Source organism: Nymphalis io, chromosome 10, assembly GCF_905147045.1.
Source record: "Nymphalis io chromosome 10, ilAglIoxx1.1, whole genome shotgun sequence".
NCBI classification, from domain to species: domain Eukaryota; kingdom Metazoa; phylum Arthropoda; class Insecta; order Lepidoptera; family Nymphalidae; genus Nymphalis; species Nymphalis io.
The window spans coordinates 4,145,959-4,170,225 of NC_065897.1; the positions used below are offsets into that span (position 1 = coordinate 4,145,959).

Below are 24,267 nucleotides of genomic sequence, written 5' to 3' on the forward strand. Positions count from 1 at the left end.
AATGTATGGAGTTAAGAAATTAATTATTATAAATCACATTTTATATGTATTATTATTAAGTACATACGTTTATATATTGTAACTGCTGATGGTGCTCTACTACAAACGCAAAAAAGTTTTCAGCTGATTTGGCGGTATGCGCCAACGAAGGATAGCTATCACCAACGGTTTTATGTGCGAATTGGAGTTTGAACCCAGGACTTCAGTATCCGTAGTCTTATAAGCTGAACAGCTTAGATACTAGACTAACGAACAACAAGTTAGCCACTTATATATATTTAAACTAGATTTTTTTAAATTGTTTGTAGTGCTGTTTGTGTAGATTGATCATAACATGATTTAAATGATATCAGACCCTTTTAAAATAAATTATATCATGACATTTAATATAATGTAAAATATAACAATCAATCAATAAATGATAATCTTTCTGTTTTTTTTCTCAGTGAATCAATAAGGCAGTTCAGCAAGCAAAAGCAATCTTTAGGTACATCGAGATAAACTCAGAAAAACATTTTCTTGTAAAAATAGCCATTTTATTTGAACAGCATACAAGAATAATTAATATTAAATTCCGCACGACAGTGCTTAACAATAAATATAAACAGGATACATTGAATAAATTATGGTTTATTACTTAAATTTAACTTTGCTTCTAAATCACTTTCTTTTTCAATGGTTACTTTGCTGAATGTTTTTTTCAATATCATATTAATTGCCGCTTCCTCTGCAAGAATAAATGGAAAATAATTAAAGGCAAAAATATTTCAAGTCAATAATCTGCATTCAATTAATTAAAAACTTTCAAATCCTTACCAGTTACTTGTATTGCAAGCAATTGGTGAACAATGTGCCGGGCAGTAATCTTAAACAAATCACGATTACTAATTTTTTTCTTCTTGTAATATGGCATTAACAGTTTAACAACTAAACTGGCAACATCCACCTTTTCGGCCTTTCTTTCTTTGTGTTTTGAGTGATCTCTTTTTTTAGATACATCTTTATCCCTTTTTTCCTTATTTCTAGAATGTTCTTTTTTCTCTGGTTTAATGTGCGTTTTAATACATTTTAAATCATTACTTGCTTTTGGTTCATGTTTTTCTTTAGTTCCGTGTTTTGTAGGAGATTTTGTTATCACGACTGTACTTTTTGATTCACATACTTTAGTATCATCAACAGCAGCAACAATAATTGGTGCCTTTATTTCCGGTTCAGGTTTTATTTCCGAGAAATGTTTGAGCTCTTGTAGTACCTTATCTGCTTCCAAACTCAATTTGTGTGCTTTAACTATAGACTTTTCATCAACAAATTTTACACTATTTACATCCTTTGAGTTAGTATCCTCATTTATCGAATCAAATGAATCGCGTGAGTCAATGTATTCTTCTGACTTACTATTAATATTATTTTGATTAATTTGAGATTCAGTACATAAGTTTGTTGTGTCATCTAGAATAAGCGTTTCTTCAAAAGCGCTATCCTTACCGGTGCTGTCATTATTTTCAGAGCTTTTTTCATCATTTTCATGCAATATCGTTGACTTTTTACGTTTATGTTTTTTTTTAGACCTTTCAGTCTTTGATTTTTCGGTTTTCTTATCCTCTGACCGATGAGCTACGAATTTGTCTTTAGAAATTTTACGCTTTTTAATATCATTTGCCTCGATTTCGCTGTCAGATGACTCACCAAAAAGAGCTTTAATTTTTCTTTTAGCTATTGGAGTTGGTTTATCGGAAGACGCTTGTTTAATTATTTTTTCGATTTTTATATCCTTGTCTTCAACTACGTTATTTTTAATATCTGAATCATTTTTAGGTACGCCCTGTAAAGTTATATTTATATATAAAGTTTTTTTTTTCGTATTTGCACTGGAATTGTGATCTTCAGCTACTGTGTCTAGTTTGAAGGTTTTGTCGTTGTCTTCAACATTCGTAGAATCGTCAATTTCTTCTAACTTAAACGTAGAGTCACCATGATTCGGACTATCATTTTCTGCTATAACAAGTCCCCTATCATCTTCACTATCATCTGAAGGTAGACTAGGAGAATCTTGTGATGTTTTTGAAGAGAAAAAGTTTTTTAGCTTAGTTTGCGTTAAGGGATCTCTTTTAAAAGAGTTTGCTTTCCTTTTAGTCTCTTTATCAGCTTTAGATAGTGATTTTTGTTCATTTTTGCTTTCCTTATCGCCTGAAATAATAAAATTATTCATTACCAGAAAATGAGCAATTCATATATAAAATTAAAGAATTTAACTTTCTATACATACGACTTTCTAATTCTGATGCAGATATAAAACCGTGATATTTTTGATCAACGCGACTCTTTTCGAAGTCCTTTATAAATTCGCCAAGTGTGTTACTTTTTTTGGGTTCAAAATTTTTAAGGTCTGGATACAAACTCTCCTTACAAGATTTAACAGACGATATCTGAAATTATTTCCAATAGTCGTTACTTTTTCTTCGTTTATAAATACTGATACTAATACTGATATATAATGAGTCAAATATTAATTACCACTTTTGCCATTGCTCGCCTGTACAGACTAGCAACAGTACTACTTGAAAATGCGTCATATTCCATCTCTATTGCGCATTGTTCAACATCGCGCCCAGAGAGATGTTTTTCCGTTTTATCAACACCTTTTGTATTTTTAAGGTTGTTTCTTAAGGCATCCGTTAGTAGTGCAAGATAACTCTCACGTGCTGCTACTGTTAATCCATTAACCTAAAAAAAAAATCTAGAGATTAGATTATTTTATGTAATACGCAAGGATAATATTTTCGTGTTTCGTATTTTATTATATATTCAAGGAAAACTCACTTTCGTTACCGTACTGTCGGCCGCTTTGCATTTGGAGTATTTTGCGGCTTCAGTGTCGGTATTTTTATTTTTCTCAATATCCTTCTTTCTTTTGGCAAACTCTTGCAAAATGAGTGACTTAGTTTCTTGCGCAACGCGGCGTCGACTACTCTCGTCGTCCGAGTCTTCCCCACTTTTATCACCATAATACGATTCCGCCTCCCTAAAACAAGGAATGAGATATAAGCCACCTACTTTCTGACCGATTTATAAAATCATCGTAGTCAGGTCGATCGCCAGAGTCGGGCGGTACCTCATCTGCCCCAGGCGGCCCTCGCCGTACAGGTCGGAGGAGTCGCTGTGCGTGACGAGGCCGCGCTGGCCCAGCGTGGCGCTCATGGCGCGGCGCAGGTGTTGCTCCAGCGCGCGCTGCACGCCGCGCGGGTCGGCGCACGCGTCGCAGCGCGCCACGCACTTGGGCGCCTCCTCGCCGAAGTAGTCCGCGAATGTTTTGTGACGGCATCTAGGGATCCGAGTTGCGATTGGTACCGGGGGGGCGTGGTCGGATTCATGTTTGTTTGTTGAAAAACTTCAAATTAGTTTATGCGTAGAGTGATCGGCTACTCTAGAGAAGGATCCTTACCTTACTTCCTCGCAATATTTCACCATGATTTCGAAACTCTTATAAGCATTTTTACATCTCTGTTTCTGCTCGGGCGTCTTGGAGCGACCCATTTCCGATTTAAGTAAAAAATCTACAGCATTTCGTTCACTTCGACAGTAGTAAATCCGGCAAAATGCTGGTTTGCCGTCTCGCCCTGCTCTTCCTGACTCCTATAAATATGTTTTAAAAAAAAAAATTAACATAAAGTAATACACTGGTTTCAAATGAAGTTATGTGTCGTTACTTAATTTATTACTGAGGGGAACTGGCAAAAATCTCGTAGTTTCTTTATATATCAATAATATTAATGCCAAATTCATGCTTTCTTAGTAACAGCCTGTAAATGTCCCACTGCTGGGCTAAGGCCTCCTCTCTCTTTTTGAGGAGAAGGTTTGGAGCTTATTCCACCACGCTGCTCCAATGCAGGTTGGTGGAATACACATGTGGCAGAATTTCGATGAAATTAGACACATGCAGGTTTCCTCACGATGTTTTCCTTCACCGAAAAGCTCGAGATGAATTATAAACAGAAATTAAGCACATGAAAGTTCAGAGGTGCTTGCCCGGGTTTGAACCCACGTTCATCGGTTAAGAAAATGTTTACTTCATAGTTTAAATATATTAATAAGAAACAAGATGCTAACTTGATAGTAAGCAGCAACATTCTGCGGCAGACCCCAATGGACCACAACACGTACTGTTGCCTTATCCACACCCATTCCGAAGGATACAGTAGCACACACGCAAGGACATTCACCATTTGACCATTGCTCTTGAACTGATATGCGTTCTGACGTTTTTAATCCTAAAATGATATAATTAAAAGCAAAAGATGTTTTATTATGATTTTAAGTTACATTTCTCTTTGCTTAAAAAAATATTATATTTACATACCTCCATGATAAGCTAATGACTTAAAGCCTCTTTTCGTTAACATGCTCGAAATATCTTCTGTTTGTTCCCGTGTTCGACAATATACAATGGCTGCGCTTTTTTCTTTCTAAAGTCCAAAAAACATTAAGATTAAAAGAAATTATTGCTGTATAACTAAATGTTATATTAAAGCTTACGAAATCTATTTATACATCAATTAATTATGCTATACTTTCTTAATATTTGTTTCGGAGTTGAGATGAATACAAAATAATTTGGGCCTATAAAATGTATTTTTTTTTCAATTTTTACATCCTAATAATAAACATAAAGTAGGTAAGTAGAAAATATAGATAAAAAATTATGAGCAATATCATTTTGAAGAAAAATTAATCTTAGATCTCCAATTAGTTAGTACATGAAATGAAATTCACACTTGCCACATTAATAGTCCACTTAAAAGCGAGTTAAAGCGAAGCATAACTGCTTTTATAATAATATTATAGACTTATCCAGACTTAGTACTTTCAGAATGTTACCTTCCACCCAATTTTAACTTAGGAAGACTGCTCTTTTCTCTCTCTTTTGAATGTAACAATTAATTTATTTAAATCATGTTAACTTACCAATTTGACAGTGTCATCATCTTTTAAATTTTTCTTTAGAAACTCTACCAAATCTCCGATTTCATCCTGTATACAATTTTGATACACAACATCATAGTATAGATTCCGTCTAAAACTAGGTGTTTTGTATTGTGCTACCGGCTGCAAAAACTTAAGGTTCGCCATTATATCTTTTGTTACTTCGGCACTTGCAGTAGCAGTGAGAGCAACCCATGGAATGCTCTTATACTTTTCTCGTAAATTGCCTAATTTTAAATAGTCAGGTCGGAAATCATGACCCCATTCACTGACACAGTGGGCCTCATCTACTACTATGTATGAAACTTTTTTATACTTGACTAGATGCTCTATGAGGGCTTTAAAAGTACCAGTAGCTGCTTGTTCAGGTGTTACATATAAAAATCTGGTACTTGGTTTCATGCTGTGTAAATCATTTAAAACTCTATCCCTATCTTTTGATGTCATTTTAGAGTTTATTGATTCTGCTGGGATCTTAAACTTTGTTAAGTGATCAATCTGATCTTTTATTAAAGCTAACAAGGGCGAAAATACAATGGCCACTTTATTGTCCTGCAACATGGCCGGTAATTGGAAGCATAAAGACTTCCCTGAACCAGTGGGCATTGAAACATATACATCATGAACACCTGAAAAGAAGCAAGCTCAATTATATTTAAAACTGTTGTTTTCAGATAGCATGATTTTGTGTACGCAATTTTTTTCTATACTAATAATATAAGCAGCAATGAAGAAACAATGATATATCTTTGTAATGGAAATTTGATATATAGCTTACAATTTTATTTACGATTTGTATATTCTTGATAAATTAAGAGTAATTTGAAATAAGATTCTACTGTACTATATATTAAGCAATACTAGTAAATTAATTCATTCACCTCTTGCGATTGCCCTTACAGCCCTTTCTTGAAGTTCACTTTTGAACTTTCTGTGACCAAAACATTGGAGTAATTTTTCTGTTACGTTATCCATTACGAAGTTCCATAACACAGGGATTCAACGACAAAGTTCATTTATTACATGATATGATTCATTATATTTTATATATTAGAGTACTCAAGTTATTTTTAAGTCGCGTAAACGTATTAAGAAAAAATAATACTATTAAAACAACCTCGAAATAAAAAAATACTTATGACTTATTGACATTTTTAAGACAGATTTTTAATGTCAAATGTCGTGAACGTCAAAACTCAAAATTGCAAGAAATACTAACACTAGCTAATCGCGCCAATTTTTTTGCGGTCCGTTCTCCTGGTCTTACCAATTTTACACTTTTTTTTTTAAGATGGCACCGTCTTATGTAAAAAAGTTATAACATATAATTATACAGAAATGTGTCTTTAGTTTCAAAATATAATATACATAATATTGTTATTTAATAATATGATAATGTAAATCGTTATAATTAAGCCTTGTAAGATGGAAGATAAAACGAAATAATTATTATTTAAATTTTTGTGGAAACTTGATGAAAAATATAAATAAAAAAATGAATACTCTTAAGCTGAAATAAAAACTGAGATCAACTTCATTTATAAAAACAAAAAAGAAAATTAAGTCAAAGGGTACTGAGATTTTGAGACAATTATAAACTTCAACGTCTAAATTGCAAAACAAATAAGTGTACTTATTGTAAAATGCCGCTTTGAAGATAATTTTAGTTATATTTTTTCAGGAAGCTAAAGTTAATAAATACGTTATTTGCTAAAATAATATGAGTAAGCGTAAAAATCCATCCGTAAATGACAATCTCAATGCAGATTTTTGCGAATTCTTAATAGAATTGGCAGATTACGAGAAGAATGTGAGTCGTAATATTCATAAGTTCAATGCTTACAGAAAAGCGGCTAGTGTTTTAGCATCGCTTAGTAAAAGAATTGAATCAGGGGAAGAAGCTAGAAAATTAAATGGCATAGGAGAAAAGATTTCTAAGAAAATAGATGAGTTTTTGCATACAGGAAAACTAAAAAAATTGGATAATATACATGAAGATGAGAACGCTCAGATTATTGGCTTATTCACACGAATATCGGGTATTGGACCGGTAAAAGCTGCAGATCTCCTAAACATGGGTATAAAATCAATAGAGGACTTAAAAAATAACAAAGATAAACTAAACCATCATCAACTTATTGGTTTAAAGTTAGTTAATACAGGAATTATTAGAAAGTAGTATTAAATATAAAATTTTATTTAATTATTGATTAATAACTTTATAGTATAACATTTATGCACTAATGTTGTATGGAACCCTATAACAACAAAAAAATTATAATATTATTGAAATATAAGCTAAATGTAATTCTATTTAAGGTACTTTGAAGACTTTCAAAAGATGATCCCAAGGACAGAGATTCAAGAATTAGAAAATGTTATTACAACGGAAATTCGAAATTTGGATCCTCAATTTACTGTTACAATTTGCGGCAGTTATAGGTAATTATGATGTTTATTAACCAAGTTCATAAAAAGTAGGAGGTTTTCAATTCAATTAATTTTTTTGTTTGTTAGCTCAAAACTTTATCATTTATAAGCTGATTAATAAAAATATTATTTTATTTTAATATGAGTTATAAAATGACACCTACTCCAATATTCCTTTAGACGTGGAAAATTAGAAAGTGGCGATATTGATGTCCTGATTACTCATCCTTCACTTAAATTAGGAGATGAAAAAAGAAAATGTCATGAAAAATTATTGAAGAATATAGTAGCAGCTTTAAAGAGTTGCATCACTGACATCATATCAATGGGTGAAACAAAATTTATGGTAAATCTAATGCAATGTAATATGAAATTATATACTCTTTACCTCTCTATTTTAACAATTATGAAAACTACTTTTTTTATTGTTAGTTTGGAAATCAACTTGCATGGTATGTGGTCATCGTTGCCTATGTGAATATAATTTTCTTTTTAATTTTATATAAAATCTATAAAATTATGTTCCTTCTTCATTATTACACTTGCTTACTCATTCACGTAAAGTCCTTTTAACAGGGAGTATGTCGTTTATCAAACAACCATCCATTTCGTCGTTTAGACATACGTCTTATTCCTAAAGAGCAGTATTATTGTGCTGTTCTATATTTCACGGGGAGTGATGTCTTCAATAAGAATATGCGGTCACATGCTCTTGAGAAGTCTTTCACTCTAAATGAATATTCTTTAAGACCTATTGGAGTCACTGGTAAGAACAAACTTACTAATCTATATATATTTATATATTTATAAGTATAGTATGCTATTTTTCGCACATCCATAAACCGTAGCAGCCTGTGAATGTCCCACTGCTGGGTTAAAGGCCTCCTCTCCTCTTTTTGAGGAGGAGGTTTGGAGCTTATTCCACCACGCTGCTCCAATGCGGGTTGGTGGAATACACATGTGGCAGAATTTCAGAGAAATTAGACACATACAGGTTTCCTCACGATGTTTTCCTTCACCGTAAAGCACGAGATGAATTATAATCACAAATTAAGCACATGAAAATTCAGTGGTGCACATCCATAAAGAATATAATGATTATTCAAGATCTCGAAAGTTGTTTATTTGTACTAATCTTGTGATCGGAATAACCTTTATGTGTTGCAATTATACACCTAATATTATATTTCTGTAATAGTTTTGTACACTATTTAAACAACAATTTAGTAACATCTCTGTCTATAATTCTCATAATTTATTTAAAGAAAATTATAATAATCATATTTTTTAAATAAATTGAATTTGACTATAATATTTCTACTAAATGAATTGTAAGTTACATAAAATTATTGTATTTAATTTCTTGACTGTGTTTTAATAACATAATTGTGAACTGAATAATAATAATAATAATAATGTATACTCTATTCTAATTATTAACTAAGAATTATTGCTAAACTGGATAATATTATTTATATTTTAAATCCAACATTGAGCTAACTATCAACCAAATATCACTGCCAGTAAACTCTCCAAATTCAGTTTGAATGGATTATGGTACTCAAAATGTATTCATTGTTCATGTTAATATACAAATAGATTATTATGCCAATGGAAAAAAGAAAATGCAATATTATTGAACTCATCATATCATTTCAATTGAAATTTAAGAATTACATTTCTTTGACATTTGCAAGGTTTATTCATCAACATGTATGATTATGGAAAAAATAATTTCATTGTTGTTTCGAAATAAAAGATATTATACAATTTTAATAAATTATAATTGTCAAAAATTATATTTTATATAGCACTTAATTTGAAGGAGATCTCGAAATCAGTACACTCAAAATAATATAAACATATTTTAAAGGGATTCCAGGTGAACCAGTGCAAATTGAATCTGAAGAAGAAATTTTTGACTACATTGAATACCCACACAAGAAGCCAGAAGAGAGAAATATGTAATTGATTTTTTAAATTAGTATGTAATACTGAGCTCGAATATTTTTCACTAATATAACATGACCATATATAACAATGCCAAACTTCACATCTTATTTTTATTAAACTTTTTACTTACAAATTATTTTATTATTTATAAAAAAAGTCTTGAGACCAATTTCAGTATTTTTTGGTTTATAATGGTAATTTCAATAAACATTAATCTTAATTTTAAATACTAATTTTGTATTATGTTAACAATTATTTATCCCGAGTGCATTATAATAATAAATTTCAAAAAAATATATAAATTACTTTTACAAAACATTTAAAAAAAAACATCTAGTCTGCTTATTTAAACATTTGCAGCCTTACTTATAAACATTGCTTAGCGACTGTTTAGTTAAAAACTGATTTATCTCTTTCTGTCATTATTGATTTGACATTCGAAAAAAGAAGACAGCATTTTTTAACTAATAACCTGTCAAACAACATTCATAAGTAAGACTGAACTTGCATCTTTATTTTTATAGAAATATAGACTAAGAGCTTGCACTCAACTAACCTAGATATATTATATGCAATGAGTTTATTTAAAAAAAATTGGAATTATATCAGACTACCCTGTACTGTAACGGTAATACATCACCGTTAAACACACACACACATATATAGAGAGATAGCTTTAGATGTGCAATTCAAAATTACGTGCGAGTTTTAACCGAATTCGAAGTAAAAGGTCAAGCGAAAATGCAAAGAGCTTAATTGCGCCAATAAACAGTTAGTTCTATTAGTGAAGTTTACATGTAACTATTATTGTACAAGCATAGAAAGAGAGACTTTGTTTGATTAGTAATTTGATATCAAAATAAATGACGTATATAAATATATAATAGTGTATGTGAATAATAGGTATGTATTTAAACAATATATATATTAGACAAAGAAATAATAATAAAATAGTATTTAATGTATGTGTGTGCTGTCCCATTACTAAATTGTGCAAATTTGACTTTTAGACGATTGGGCCTCAACTTATGGGCATCTATCTCTATATATATTTGTGTGCCTTCAATCAAAATACAATTTCATCTCAACCTTTATCCAAATAATAGTTGGAGTACTAGAATGTTTTTTAAACAAGCCACTACCTTTTCACTATGCAAAGTAATTTAGTTTCATATGCATCAATTGTTCAAAAAATTAATTAACGTTAAAAGCCTGACTTGCATATTTGGCTCTCATTATGTTTACCAAAATCAAAATCATCATTAAAAATATCTATTCTAAATAAAATAGTTCCTATACAAAGAATAATTGACTTTGTCTTAATTATTATCACAAGCTAAACGTTCACGTCCGACACCGTCACTAGCGGTCGGGATGCAGCAGGCGGTACAGGTGCGACGTGGGGTCGGCCAGAGCGTCCTCCGGCGCCCGCAGCTCCAGCAGGCGGCCGGCCCCCAGTACCAGCACGCGCGCGCACTCCAGCACGCCCGTCAGCCGGTGCGCCACGAACACCACCGTGCTGCCACCGAACGAGCAGCGGATCGTGTCGAGGATCACGCGCTCGCTCTCAGCGTCGAGGTTAGCCGTCGCCTCGTCCACTAGCAATACCTGCGATTTTTTAAGAACGTCGGAGGAGCTCGAACATTAAATAAACAAAAAGCAATCCCTGCACTGAGACGCGCGCGCTCGAACCTTGGCCTTCTGCAGTAGCGCCCTGACGAGACACAGCAGCTGCGCGTGTCCGCGCGACACGCCGTGCGCGGGCGCGCCCAGCCCGCCGCGCGCCGCCACCGCGTCCCGCGCGCCGCACGCCTCCAGCGCGCGCCACACCTCCGCGTCCAGGTACTGCCGCAGCGGGTCCACATTCTCGCGGATGCTGCCCGTGAAGATGAACGGCTCCTGCGGTATGATGCCGATCCGCGACCTGAGGAACAGAACAATATCGAAGGGTGAGCGAGTGTTCGTCGACGTGATGCGAGCCGAGCGTGTGAGCTCGCTGGGACCTGAGCGCGTGAAGGTGCAGCGTGGCCACGTCGACGCCGTCCACCAGCACTCGTCCGGCGCTGCAGGGCGCCAGGCGCAGCACGGCACGCAGCAGCGAGCTCTTGCCGGCGCCCGTCCGGCCCACCACGGCCAGCCGCTCGCTCGGCAGGCTGGCGAACGTGAGCCCGCGCAGCGCCGCCTCGCCCTCCTCGCCGCCTCTGGACGATTATTGTTTATTTAGCTCGGAGCACTCTCGGATATATAATGTGAATTGAACGGATAGAAACTCACCCATATTTAAGATAAACATCCTCAAAACTTATTACCCCGTGCGAGGGCCACCCGTACGGCGGCGCTGCTCCGTCCACTTTTTCACTCTCGATCTGCCGAAGAGTTCGATTATTTATAGTTACTAAAACTCACGTCAGTCGCTCTCGCGAGAGAGCGCGCCGCAACACTCGGCCGCACACCTGCGTGATGTACTCGCCGACCCGCTCGACGGCGATCATCTCTCGCTCCGTCTCGGTGAAGGCGTTCAGGACGTTGCTCAACATCGACGTCAACGACAGCGCATACGATATCGCCAGGCCCACGAGTCCTGCGGCGAGAGTCAGCAATGAGGAGGTGGTCGCGCGAGCGCATCACGGTGGCGACGAGGACGGACCCGGGTCGGCGGCGTGCGTGGCGCGCTGCAGCACGGCCAGCAGCGCGGCGGCGGCCACGGCGACGGCGGCCACGGCCTGCAGGCGCAGCGCCAGCCACTGCGCGGCCGCGGCGCCGCACAGCGCGGCCCGCTGCCAGCGCTCCACGGCCTCCTCGCCGCGCTCCGCCCAGCGCGCCGCCGCGCCCAGCGCGCGCACCGTGCTCAGCCCTGCGGCACGCGAGACAGTCAGTCGGCGAGCCCGCGACCTGCGCGACCGCAACACGTGCCTACCTTCGAGGGTGTCGTTGAAATGCACGTACACCGGCGAGAGGGCGACGCTCTGCAGGCGCTTGAGCTGCCGCGAGGTCACTCGGTACCGCCGCTGTAATCTGCGTTACGAGCGACTTTAATTTGTAATGTTCTTTTATTTATTTTATTGGATCACTCGAATTCTTAGTACCACAAGTAGAGGTTAATAATATTGATTTATCAATCTTAGAAGTGCATAAAAATAATTAATATATAACAATATATATTACATAAATAAACTCGTTAAAATAATCACACCTGTAATAAATAAAAGTCATAGGTAAGACTCCCACTAGCAACCACGGTAGACCGTAGACAGTAACCGCCACCGCGCCTGAGTCATAGAAGGAAATAATAAAAAATAAGAAAACTAAATGTTAGTATAGAAAGTGTATATAGCCCGGGAGGCAACATTCAAAGTTACAGAATCTTTTTATGCCGCTTTATTATGAGTTGTAGTAATTTATTCCGCGTAATAAAAAATGATAAATGATTGTCAGTAAATTAACACTTTTAACTCGGCGACTAACGCTTCTATCGTTTATCAAGCGTATAATAACTAACAATTATTACAAAATTAAATAAAAATTAAACGGGACAAAATCACCAAAAGACAACGCTACTTCCCGTACTAATTAGTATTCAAACTTTACAATATCAGAAACAGTTTAGCGCTCACCTATCAAAGAGAATACTTGTGCAAGTAAAATATTCAAAATGAACGGCAGGGAATCGTCGACCGTGTATGTGTCCGACGAGAACCTGTTAACGATACGGCCGGTCGGAGTTGTATCGAAAAATTTAATATTCGCCTGAAAATAAAACGAAAATACATAAAAAAAAAACTATTTATGGCATTGAGCTAACCATACAAACACAAATTACATACCTTGACAACATGTTTGAGAAGAACTCTGTGTATTCTTTCCGCAGCTTTGACACCTCCATAAGCAAACAGAAATGCTCGCATGATAGTAAACACCAAGTTCAATCCAGCGAGACCAAAATAAACCTCCATATAATACGTGTCGGTGATGGATGTCTTCCTCAGCTGCGGTCCCTGAACAGGATATGCGTCACCAGTCCATGTTGTATTGTCACTTGATATATTAGAAGAATTTAAACCGTTTAACAGTTCCATCGTTTTATTTACGATGACGTGCATAATACTGTCGGCCATATTGAAACCGTGGTCGAATATCGTCGTATTTTCGTGTGCATTATCAACTGATGATTGTAAATTTGTCGCGTTCTTGCTTCCGCTTCTAACCCAAAACGTGAGCCAAAGGAATGTGAAGTTCTGGGAGAGTTGCATGAGGACGAGTGAGATGATGATGGTCATAGTCAGGAATGCTCCAACGGAGCGCAAGTACAGACCGATCACCCACCAACCCACTGTACCTTCTGACATCGTTTCCTGTTAAATTAAATATTTATATCGTTACTTTTAGCTGCTGATTACAGTACTATATTATTTTTAGCTAATTCTTATTTATCTTAAAGATTATATTTTTAATTTTGCTTCATAACTTACGTCGTTATTCAAACTGTTTTGACTGACGTTGTCCTGCTCGTCGGACCGAGGCTCTGTTTCGGGACAAGAGTGTTTTTCTTCGCCTATAGATTCCGTCTCGCTCGGTAAGAAATCTTCTATTTCATTTAAAACCGTCTCTGGCGTACCTGGAATATACGTGTCGTCTTTATTTTATTTATAAACTAACGGCTTCTAATAAACGTACTCGTTAATTAAAAAACAGTAAGTAAAGTTAAACCTTAGCAAAAATAGTAGAGGTCTAAAATAATTTTAAACTATAATGTGATTTAAGCGAACGCCTACGTTGAGACGGCACAGTACTAAACATCACTTTCTATCTCACTCTAGGCGAGCACCGAACGAGAGGGGTAATGGTTATGAAATCCCATATAACCCAGCATATTCCCAAGCAATATTTTCGAATAGTTCCGTAGCTCGGCGGCACCTTGCGCGACGACGCGGCCGCCCCGCAGCAGCAGCGCGCGGGCGGCGCGCGCGAGCTGGCGCGGCGAGTGCGCGACGAGCACGCGCGCCGTGTGGCGCAGCAGGCCCAGCACGCAGCGCTGCATGATGTGCTGCGCCACGGCCGCGTCCACGCCCGCCAGCACGTCGTCCAGCAGGTACACCTGCTTGTCCTGGTACACGGCGCGCGCCAGCGCCACGCGGGCGCGCTGCCCGCCGCTCAGCGTGCAGCCGCCCTCGCCCACGTACGCGTTCCAGCCCAGCACGTTCAGGTCCTCTGCAGAGGTTCATATACTGACTTAGTCGCATCGACATTTGCCTCAAACTCACTTAACAGTATGAGACGTAAAACATTATAAGTTAGTGTTACCTGTCAAAGCGCATGCGTCGATCACAGACCTAAACTTCGCCTCGTCGTAAGGTTTTCCAAACAGTATATTATCCCGTATGGTTCCACGTACGAGCCAAGGTTGCTGTGATACATATCCGAAACCTGAAAAAACATCAAAGTAAAACAACAGTGCTGGAAAAAGAAAAAGCGTTGTGTACGCTTTATACATTTTGTACTAAAAAATAAAAAAGGTCTTCGTCGCATAGTCGGGTCTTTAACTTTTACGCAACTTCAATTGCAGCACTTTATTACTTATGAATCTAGTGAAATACTAATTGTTGTACTTTAAAAGTTCCACTAACAACTCGACCCACATTTAACACGCCATTTTGTCGCAAATCCATAATGAATATCATTTCAAAATGTGAATTTTATTAGTCTTTACTCCTCTTGCGGTTGGAGCAGATTATACAACAAATGATTATAATATGTCCAGCAGTATAGCTGTGATATATTTTAAATGTCCATCCAAATAGAAACTCAGTAGTTATACTATTAGCCTTTTCCTTGTAAACTATAGTTATTTAATGTGTCTGCGTAATAAACTCAATGTTTTAAAGACTGTTATATTTAAAAAAAAAAAAGATCCTTTCCGGGTTATTTTCAGAACCATCTTAGTTCCTAGCCAATGTCAGCAATTGAATACAATATTGTGAAATGTTTTAAAGAAACTAAATTATATACAAATGAATAAAAAAATAATAATACTCACTGTTCAGATATTCGGGTATTTGTATATCCCCGCTCTGTTTGATCATATCGCCGACGATAGCCAGCAACAAAGACGTCTTGCCGCTCCCCACGGGGCCGGCGATACCGATTAGTTCGTCTTTGCCTATTTCTAAAGAAATATTCTTTAACGTGAAAGGCTCTTGCACTGTCGCCTCGCTCGAAGACGCGGAATCAGTTCTAACACTGCGTTTCGACAACTTTTTTTTAGATTTTCCTTTGTTTTTCTTTGGTTTAATCGGTTTATTCCGCGCCGATGTCTGCGCCCACGTGAATGAAGCATTCTTCAGTATAATCATTTTGTCTTCGTCTCTGTTTATATTCAGGCGGTCGTAGTAATGTTCACCGTTCATGTCTCTCAGCTGAAATCAATCATTACATTTTGTAAGTCAATATATAATCAATATATCTGTCTATTATATAATTGTAAATAGGGTTTTTTTGTGGGGGCCGGCAGTGTCCCGAAGGAAATTTTGAAAATATCGAAAAATTTCCATGAAAACTGAAAAAAATGAAAGAATTTGAAAAAATATCAATTTTGGTAACCGTTACAAAAAAAAAATGTTTTTTTTTTTTTTTTTTAATACAAAACGCAGTGGTAAGTTTTGTTCGGAAAGGTGTACAAAAAAAAAAAAAGTTTTTCTTTTTTTTTAATACAAAACGCAGTGGTTAGTTTTGTTCGGAAAGGTGTACAAAAAATTATGGATTTACAACTTTCGAGAATTAGCGTGCCCCCAAAAAAGAAGTGACAAAAAAGGCCTGATTGTAAATATATAAATATCACTACCAATATATATATATATATCAAACTCACATCCAGCAGTTTTTGTATCCGCTTTATCGACACCCAGGCTTCGGTGATCCCGTTCAAGACCCAGGGGAATGCGTTTAACGGTGCTATTAACATATTGATTAATGCGACCGTTGTAAATACCTGAAAAAATTCAATTCAATTCTATTTATTTGCTTTAAACGTAATATACATGTTTAGTCACTATATTTATTACATGCAAATATTTTAACTCAAATTATAAATAAAAATTATTTTAACTTAATTACAAGAAATTACATTACATTATAATTCTTCATTTAAATAATACTTATGAAATTGATAAATAAATGTCATATATTTATTGCAGGAATTCTTCTACCGCGTAAAAACATTTGTCAACCAACCGGTCATGATTTTTTTTTCTTAAATCTTAAATAAGGCAGATCCTTAATGTCAGAAGGCAACTTATTATAAATTTTCACTACCATCCGATCACAACTCTTTGAGCAGAGAGCTGTTTTACACGGTGGTAATAAAATATATGTTTGTATATACTTTTTTTTTTTTTTTTATAGAATAGGAAGGCGGACGAGCATATGGGCCACCTGATGGTAAGTGGTCACCAACGCTCTTAGACATTGGCATTGTAAGAAATGTCAACCATCGCTTACATATCCAATGCACCACCAACCTTGGGAACTAAGATTTTATGTCCCTTGTGCCTGTAATTACACTGGCTCACTCACCCTTCAAACCGGAACACAACAATATCAAGTATTGCTGTTTTGCGGTAGAATATCTGATGAGTGGGTGGTACCTACCCAGACGAGCTTGCACAAAGCCCTACCACCAGTAGATACATACATATAGCAGGGCTCTATTAATAAGGGTAAGCGAGTAACAGGAGTGATTTATACTCCCTGCACCGACAGTATGGACGAAAATGGTTAAAATTAATATTAGGTCCATTCGGACACCGAAAAAAAAAAAATACATGTGTGATGTACGCACGGTGGGCGCGTCGAGCGGCAGCGCGCGCAGTGCGTGCGTGCCCAGCGTGAGCGCGGCCAGCAGCACGGGCGTGCACGCCCACAGCACCACGCACACGGCGTCCAGGTACTTGCGGCCGCGCAGCTGGCGCAGCTCGTGGCGCCGCGCCTCTGCGGGCGGGGGTTTAGCGGGTCACGTGGGGTTGATATCACACTCGAAACGCGATAATTTATCTCACTCCGAGCGCATTTCGATACACGTTTCATTTATTTTAAGCGGAGAGATATACGTGCGCGTTATATTATAATTTGATTTTGTGTCAGTAGGTCGTGAATACATACTCGATGCGGTTTTGTAGCCCGCGACGATTTAAAATTTATAGAATTAAATGGTGCTAATTTTATTACATACTAGTTTTCGACAGCCGCATCGCCCGCGTGTACGGGGAGGAGGGCAGATGTCGGATAAATCGTCATCAAAATTAGTTCAGTGGTTAAGCCATAAAAACGTAACAGACACGAGTTCCTTTCGCATTTATAATATTAGTATACATTATTAATAGAAATATTTAATTCACACTCACAAGACTCTGTTTACGTACAAAAGCCGAAACATGTGGTGTAGAGATTACAACGAGATAACTTCGTCCAATTATGGTTAAAGCGGAACATTACCTGATACTCTGCTGATGAAGTAGTCTTCCCAAACGTGAACTTTCACGGTCCGTATGCCGCGGAGCATATCACCGATCAAACTGACGCGGGAGTCTTTATGTTTCATCATTTCGGTACTCAGCTCGCCTATTTTGTTCGCAATCAACTTGTTCACCGGTATCAACAGTATAGAAAATGCTACGCCGGCCAAGAACGAGACCCCGACTTGTTGATAAAGCAGGAACAGTGTGATAAATAACTGAAATCGATCAAATCGAAAGTATTTTTAATTAGTTCTCGCCCGCCTGTTAAGTTAAACTAGGTCTGGTGTTAAATGTAAAAAGTAGCTTGTCTTTCCTTGGGGTTCGAGCTTGCTTCTAACCAAGTTTCATCAAAATCGGTTCGGTGGTTCAGCCTGGAAAGCTAGCAGACAGTGCAAAGCTACTTTCGCATTTAGAATATTAGTATATGTTTATCGGCATTCAACAGACTATATATAAATATATATAAATTGTCTATGGGTTCATTTCAGATAATAATCTTTGATTAGATTAATTAATACGTACATATATAACGGATAAGTAGATAAACAAGACTTAAAGACTAATTATGATAATAATAAATATTTAACAAAGAGCCATAATGTAAACCTAAATGGCCCAATGCCCAGTTAGAACATCTGAATCTTAGTCGGATTTTATAGCTTCAGACCCGGGCAAGCATGGTAGAATAATCTCCTAACCTTCTCATCAAACGGAGACCTTAACCCAGCAGTCGGACATATACAAGCTTTTACTTTACTTTAAAAGTAACATTTCAAGTAAAAATAAAGAATTACCTGCAGAGGTATACTCCATAATGCATGGAAACTTGGACACGAATTAACAATGCGGTCCGTATCGGTCGACATGAAATTAGTTATTTCTCCCGCGCTAAAAGCCTTGTTCAGTTCAGTGGTCGTTACACTGAGAGTCTTCCTGAGAATCGTCGATACGATCGCTCCCCGCATTTTGAGCCCTATGATTGACATCAGCCAGTTAAATTGGACATTAAACAGCGCACCTACAATTGTCGCTCCGAGAAGTGTTGCCGCATATATATATCTGAAATATAAGTAATTTTACAATCTTATAAACTATTCTAAATAAGTATTATATAGAATAATATTAATAATAAATAATAATAATAAGTATTATATAGAGTAATATTCTAATAAACTATTCTAAATTCATAAAAGCAGAGATGGCCTAGTGGTTAGAACGCGTGCATCTTAACCGATGATCGTGGGTTCAAACACGGGCAAGAACCACTGAATTATCATGTGCTTAATTTGTGTTTATAATTCATCTCGTGCTTGACGGTGAAGGAAAACATCGTGAGGAAACCTGCATGTGTCTAATTTCATTGAAATTATGCCACATGTGTATTCTACCAACCTGCATTGGAGCAGCGTGGTAGAATAAGCTCCAAACCTTCTCCTCAAAAGGGAGAGGAGGCCTTAGCCCAGCAGTGGGACATTAACAGGCTGTTACTAAACTATACTTATAAATTATTTAGAATTATTGAGAACAATGATCAAAAGCGACATAGTTGTGTTATTTTTAATATGAAATGCATTAATAAAACCATGCAAACACGAGCATTCATCTATAATAAGGGAATTCAGCTGTTGCGACTTGCGAAAATTTTAATTTAGGGTTTATTTTAAAGGGATTACCTTGCCCAAGGTCACAGTAATTGGATAGCACGGAAGTCTATATGCTCATAAACAAATTTAATAAAACAAAAAAAACACAATGTGTTCATACAAAATACGCACCCATAATGTTGATCAATACTATCGTCTTCAACAAAAGTAATTAGTTTATTTAGTAATATTGGTCCAGCAAAGCCAGCCATATCCGCTACCAGTTTCAACATTCCAATGCTATAGAACTGAACAGCGAAACAATGATGTAAGGCTCGTAGCAGAGACACGTTTTGACGACGTGCTGGACGGAGCAGTACTCTGGATGTCGGTGTAACTGGAGTTGAAATCTGAGGCTGAGTCTCTCCCGTAGCTCCATAGCCTGAAATATGATAAGGTATCAATTATATAAGTGTTTTTTTTTTACATGTAACTGTTCACCATAACTAAGTTAACCTGAAGATAACTGAACTTATGTCATAACAAGATACTGAGAGAGGTAAATGGAGATATTTGGAGAAGATAAAATTTACAAAATTGGCTACAATGTAACCACAGATAAAGATTGTTTTTTTTTTAAATTATAATACCATTGTCATAATAATTTACCAAGTATTAATGTACACAAAATAAAATAATGACTTATGGCACAACATTTCACTTCATTAGTACTTATCATTTGACCTTCAAAAATATTTTGAACAAAATTAAGAAATATATTTATATGGTTACAAAAATCATGTGAAATCAAAAATAAACATATCCAGTTTCAACTTCACTTTAGATGAAAAAATAACCAACGGCAAAAAATAATGAAATATTTTACCAGAGCCTATAAAAGGTTCATGTGGCACTTCGGCAAATTGTTGATAATTATCAACATTTCCGATGAGTGCTTTGTCCATTCTCGCCCCCACATAAGAACATCTATATTTCGCTGGGATATCGTACAGTTCTTCAGGATCTTGTAGCTTGTTTTCAAATCCTTTAAATAGGCAATTTGTTTATAAATAAGACAATCAGTAACAGCCTGTTAATGTCCCACTGCTGGGCTAAGGCCTTCTCTCCCTTTTGAGAAGGTTAATAAATAAGATAGACCAACTGGTGCTATAAAACTTGTTTTTTGTTTGTTAACAAACTATAATATTGATAGTAGCATATATCAATTATGTTATATGTTTAGATTTCATAGCTTCAAATGTACGGTATGACTCTTCAAATGTTAATCAAAATTGGATGAAATCATTATATTTATATATATATAAAGTACATTTACCTTTTTGGAGAAGTGGATTGACCCATGTGAAAGTAAGCTTAGACCAGTAACTAATACCCTGCATGGCCGTGCCAAGAATACCCTCGTCAACTTGGGGCAGCAAAGGCGTATACTCACTCTAAAATGGTATTATATATGTATAAATAATTTTTATATAATTTCAAAAGAATTATATTAAAAATATACAATGACATGTCTTACATGAGAATGTTGAGAACCAACGAGACATGGTGAGTAAAATGTTGGTCTTGAATCACTCGATGGTAATAAAGTAAAGAAATATAATACATGACAACATATTGATGCTATATAAAACTCTTTTTGACTTCCGGTTAAAATAGAACTGCGTAGTGCTATCATATTGAGGAACACTAGCATAACCCATAATATAAGTTGACATAGAGGCCCCCGAGAACTATGTCCGAGGCGATGTTTTAAAGCCAAAACATAGCCAAAGTGAACGAGCCATGATAAGCAAGAAGCTCCTGCCGTAAAGTAATCAATTGGAAATAAACTAAAATCTTTATCAGTTAAGAAAATGTATAGTTCTATTATTGGAATAAAAGCAAGTAACAAAATTGCAAAACTACGTAGTGCTATTGCTCGTTCTTGAATTTTCTCCCTGACTACCCAGTCTTTTCGGTACCCCACGTAATATCCTGAGGTAATGGCAAGGATAAAGTAAATTGGTATCTGCAAAAATAATTCTTGAAAACACATTCCGATATCTTTTGTCGAGTCGTTCCATGGATGAAGACCTGAAGGGCCACATATATATTCCCATTTCCATGTTAAATTAATAAACGAAGTCATTGTTACAAAAAAAAACACTACAACTTCACTAAACTTCCTTTATAAGCATTTTATTTTTCTTTTATAAATCAAACACTGATTGTTTTATTACACATTATTTTCATAAAAATAATATTCAATTTTGTCTAACGAAATTATCAGCAGTTGGCTGAAATCGTATGGTTTATCAACAATCTAATTATATTATATATTGATTATAAATCTGAATACAATCAAAATGAAATAGGTAGGTAGGTATCTAAATTATAGATAAATCTGAAATCATAATAAGTGACATTTGACAACTGGGAATAGTGTCGCCAGCACTTAAAAATTTTCTACTTAAAAAACTCAGAGCCCTAATCTAACCTCAGTTGAAATTTTGCGTGCATCAGAATGACTGTACAAAGTAATAGATCAGGTTTGAAATATTACCAGAATTTAGTACCTATTTAATACCTTTAAATATTTGGTACCTAAAACAGAATAAAAAAAAAATATTTAAAAATGGTCAGTCAGGTCAGGTCAGTCACTGGTTATTTATAATTTCCATATAAAGGTAATTTTACACAATCATTTAGTAAATATTTTGTACCTAAGCAGGGTGCAAAGCGAAATGACTGTGAAAAACTAAAACAATGACATTTGACAACTACTGTTACTTGTCAGATTTGTTTTGTTGTTAAATTTAACGAGCAAATCATTTTCAATTAAAAATTGAAGTATACGGTTAAATAAATAATATATGCTAATAACAATCTAAGTAATTTAATGTTACTTTTAGTCTTCATATAAATAATAAAAAATATGGAAGATTCGTCTTTATCCCCTAGCCAGAGTGAGGAAATTAACAGTGAGGTTGATCCAATCATGGATATTATTGATTATTTGGTAAGATGCGCAAATGTTTCATTTAAAAACGCTACAGTTGATCATCCCGAAGTACGAAACAATGAAAAAATTCAATATGCAGTAGAATTTTATAAGCAATCCCCGACACAATTTTTGTTGCAATTCGGCAAATTTATTTCTGCAAATCATTTACAATATTTTGAAAAACAGCACTTGAATAATGAAAGTTTTCAAAAATGTTTAGCTGAATTAAAGTCGTATCATTCAAATGAATCTAGAAATAAGAGAGTCAGAAATAGACGTTACAAAGCCATGCAAAAATTACAAGAGAATACAGATTATTTCAGTGAAAAACAAATGATGTATCGTAACCCACTATTGTATGAGCAACTAATAGGGCAGTACTTAAGTGATGAAGAAATAAGGGACAGAGATGCTGTTGGTACAGAAAATCTTACTTTATTAAGTATGATTCTAGACACAGTTGAAAGGAATGAAATGAGACAGACTAAATATGAACAAATGCTCAATGAGGATGAAGACTCATCTGATGGAACACTGCAAAGCAATGATAACAAGAATGGTGCTTGTAGTAAGGAAAAACAGTGGGGTAGTTTTGATATACCAGATACCGATGCTCCTTATGCACCCGATAAACGAAAACCGGCAATGATAAATGCAAATGAAAGAAATCTTCTAAGAGAAGAATTTTTACACGAAATGTATACTAGTTTTATAGAAGGCAGAGATATCAATTTTGATTATAACTCCGTTGATAATAATGAAGAATATGATGATTTGCAGCAAATATCGCAAGATGCAGAAGACAAATATTTTGACTCTGAAGAAAATGATGCAAGGACATTAGAAGAACATATGACACTTGTAGAAGAATATGGAAGAAAAAAATCTATTGAATCTAGTGAAAGTAATGCAGATCCTTTAGATGTGTATATGCAACACATTTCATATAAACTTTAACAAAATCAATTATGTTTTAATTTTTTCTATAGATATTTACACTGATAAATATTATTTGTATTTATGTAGATAGTAATATATTTCAAGAAATTTTACTGTTGAATCACAATAAAGTCAAAATAGGTAATATTAAAAGATAAAACAACTTATATTCTCTGATTTGTATATTTCTATAATTTATTTTAAGTACTAAGGTTTTATATACTTTCTGTAGGAACTATTGTTGAAAAGGTACAGAATATATAAAATATATTTTTTTATTTCAATTAAAAACTTCAATGTTGATTGAAAATGTCAGTAGGTTAAAGGTATTATACAAGATAACTTTGTATTTGATTTACGTAAATCATTAGAAACGCGCTTATAAATTATATATTTTAGAAGCTTTTTTTACATAAAGTGTCGCTGTTATAAGTCTACTCAAATCGCTTCGAAATAAAAATTGTGTAAACTCTTAAACTTTGTAATAACTCTGACTGTATTTAAGTTATTTGCAAAAAGGATATATCAAAATTGAATAAAATTCTGTTTGAGGATGGATCCTTGAAGAACTCCGGAATATAAATATATACTTATTTGTGTATATAAAATTTGTATGATTAAAATCAACAATACATACAAATCGTATACGCAAGGCCAGTCAATTTAGATACTTCCAATAAAAACGTAATTTTTTAATTAAGTAATAAAATATTTTGATCTACGAAACTAAACGCTTTAGAAAAAAGTATATCAACATAAATATCCAGATATATTTGTGTGGATCGATATTTGTAGATGCCATGTTGTTTAGAGATTACATTAAGATTTTTTGAGCAAAAATGTGACGATATACTAATGAATCAGAGAG

At 35.5% G+C, this 24,267-nt stretch overlaps 4 protein-coding genes across 6 annotated transcripts; 2 read left to right on the top strand and 2 right to left on the bottom strand.

The window, feature by feature from the left end:
- Nucleotides 1–521: 521 nt before the first annotated feature.
- Nucleotides 522–6,124, bottom strand: LOC126771232 (ATP-dependent DNA helicase Q5-like). Of its 2 annotated transcripts, XM_050491005.1 has the most exons (11): nucleotides 5,862–6,124; nucleotides 4,963–5,609; nucleotides 4,358–4,463; nucleotides 4,108–4,268; nucleotides 3,443–3,633; nucleotides 3,113–3,322; nucleotides 2,821–3,022; nucleotides 2,515–2,724; nucleotides 2,267–2,426; nucleotides 817–2,187; nucleotides 522–727 (listed from the first exon to the last, which is right to left on the bottom strand). In XM_050491005.1, exons 1-11 carry the CDS (start codon nucleotides 5,953–5,955, stop codon nucleotides 624–626), a joined length of 3,456 nt encoding a protein of 1,151 aa, XP_050346962.1. In that variant the 5' UTR covers nucleotides 5,956–6,124; the 3' UTR covers nucleotides 522–623. The 2 variants fall into 2 exon arrangements, with proteins under 2 accessions (XP_050346962.1, XP_050346963.1); XM_050491006.1 differs by lacking the exon at nucleotides 3,113–3,322 and having other exon boundaries at nucleotides 5,862–6,123.
- Nucleotides 6,125–6,558: 434 nt separating this feature from the next.
- LOC126771332 (DNA polymerase beta-like) lies at nucleotides 6,559–9,438 on the top strand. The gene is made up of 5 exons (XM_050491181.1): nucleotides 6,559–7,128; nucleotides 7,300–7,422; nucleotides 7,591–7,756; nucleotides 7,987–8,176; nucleotides 9,284–9,438. Exons 1-5 carry the CDS (start codon nucleotides 6,701–6,703, stop codon nucleotides 9,376–9,378), a joined length of 1,002 nt encoding a protein of 333 aa, XP_050347138.1. The 5' UTR covers nucleotides 6,559–6,700; the 3' UTR covers nucleotides 9,379–9,438.
- On the bottom strand, nucleotides 9,181–21,755 carry LOC126771222 (ATP-binding cassette sub-family C member 10). 2 transcript variants are annotated; one of them, XM_050490980.1, is made up of 22 exons: nucleotides 20,994–21,755; nucleotides 20,793–20,910; nucleotides 20,343–20,501; nucleotides 19,649–19,898; nucleotides 18,668–18,932; nucleotides 17,851–18,088; nucleotides 17,198–17,346; nucleotides 16,229–16,348; nucleotides 15,398–15,776; nucleotides 14,665–14,787; nucleotides 14,278–14,571; nucleotides 13,833–13,978; nucleotides 13,188–13,715; nucleotides 12,978–13,110; nucleotides 12,557–12,632; nucleotides 12,281–12,378; nucleotides 12,011–12,217; nucleotides 11,817–11,944; nucleotides 11,638–11,729; nucleotides 11,367–11,564; nucleotides 11,056–11,287; nucleotides 9,181–10,971 (listed from the first exon to the last, which is right to left on the bottom strand). In XM_050490980.1, exons 1-22 carry the CDS (start codon nucleotides 21,603–21,605, stop codon nucleotides 10,726–10,728), a joined length of 4,791 nt encoding a protein of 1,596 aa, XP_050346937.1. In that variant the 5' UTR covers nucleotides 21,606–21,755; the 3' UTR covers nucleotides 9,181–10,725. The 2 variants fall into 2 exon arrangements, with proteins under 2 accessions (XP_050346937.1, XP_050346938.1); XM_050490981.1 differs by lacking the exon at nucleotides 12,011–12,217.
- A 508-nt stretch (nucleotides 21,756–22,263) lies between these two features.
- Nucleotides 22,264–23,593, top strand: LOC126771331 (coiled-coil domain-containing protein 97). Its single transcript, XM_050491180.1, has one exon. The coding sequence runs from the start codon at nucleotides 22,392–22,394 to the stop codon at nucleotides 23,415–23,417; it is 1,026 nt and encodes a 341-aa protein (XP_050347137.1). The 5' UTR covers nucleotides 22,264–22,391; the 3' UTR covers nucleotides 23,418–23,593.
- Nucleotides 23,594–24,267: the final 674 nt, after the last annotated feature.

Bases quoted from the DNA above. Each gene is read 5' to 3' on its own strand.
- LOC126771232 (XM_050491005.1), bottom strand. From the start codon at position 5,955: ATGGATAACGTAACAGAAAAATTACTCCAATGTTTTGGTCACAGAAAG. The intron at 4,269-4,357 runs GTATGTAAATAT...ATATCATTTTAG, and splicing joins GTCATTAGCTTATCATGGAG to GATTAAAAACGTCAGAACGC. The intron at 2,725-2,820 runs GTGAGTTTTCCT...TTTTTTTTTTAG, and splicing joins CCGACAGTACGGTAACGAAA to GTTAATGGATTAACAGTAGC.
- LOC126771332 (XM_050491181.1), top strand. From the start codon at position 6,701: ATGAGTAAGCGTAAAAATCCATCCGTAAATGACAATCTCAATGCAGAT. The intron at 7,757-7,986 runs GTAAATCTAATG...TCCTTTTAACAG, and splicing joins TGGGTGAAACAAAATTTATG to GGAGTATGTCGTTTATCAAA. The intron at 8,177-9,283 runs GTAAGAACAAAC...CATATTTTAAAG, and splicing joins AAGACCTATTGGAGTCACTG to GGATTCCAGGTGAACCAGTG.
- LOC126771222 (XM_050490980.1), bottom strand. From the start codon at position 21,605: ATGACTTCGTTTATTAATTTAACATGGAAATGGGAATATATATGTGGC. The intron at 14,572-14,664 runs GTAACACTAACT...GAACCTCTGCAG, and splicing joins CGACGCATGCGCTTTGACAG to AGGACCTGAACGTGCTGGGC. The intron at 12,633-12,977 runs GTGAGCGCTAAA...TCTATGACTCAG, and splicing joins ACAAGTATTCTCTTTGATAG to GCGCGGTGGCGGTTACTGTC.
- LOC126771331 (XM_050491180.1), top strand. From the start codon at position 22,392: ATGGAAGATTCGTCTTTATCCCCTAGCCAGAGTGAGGAAATTAACAGT.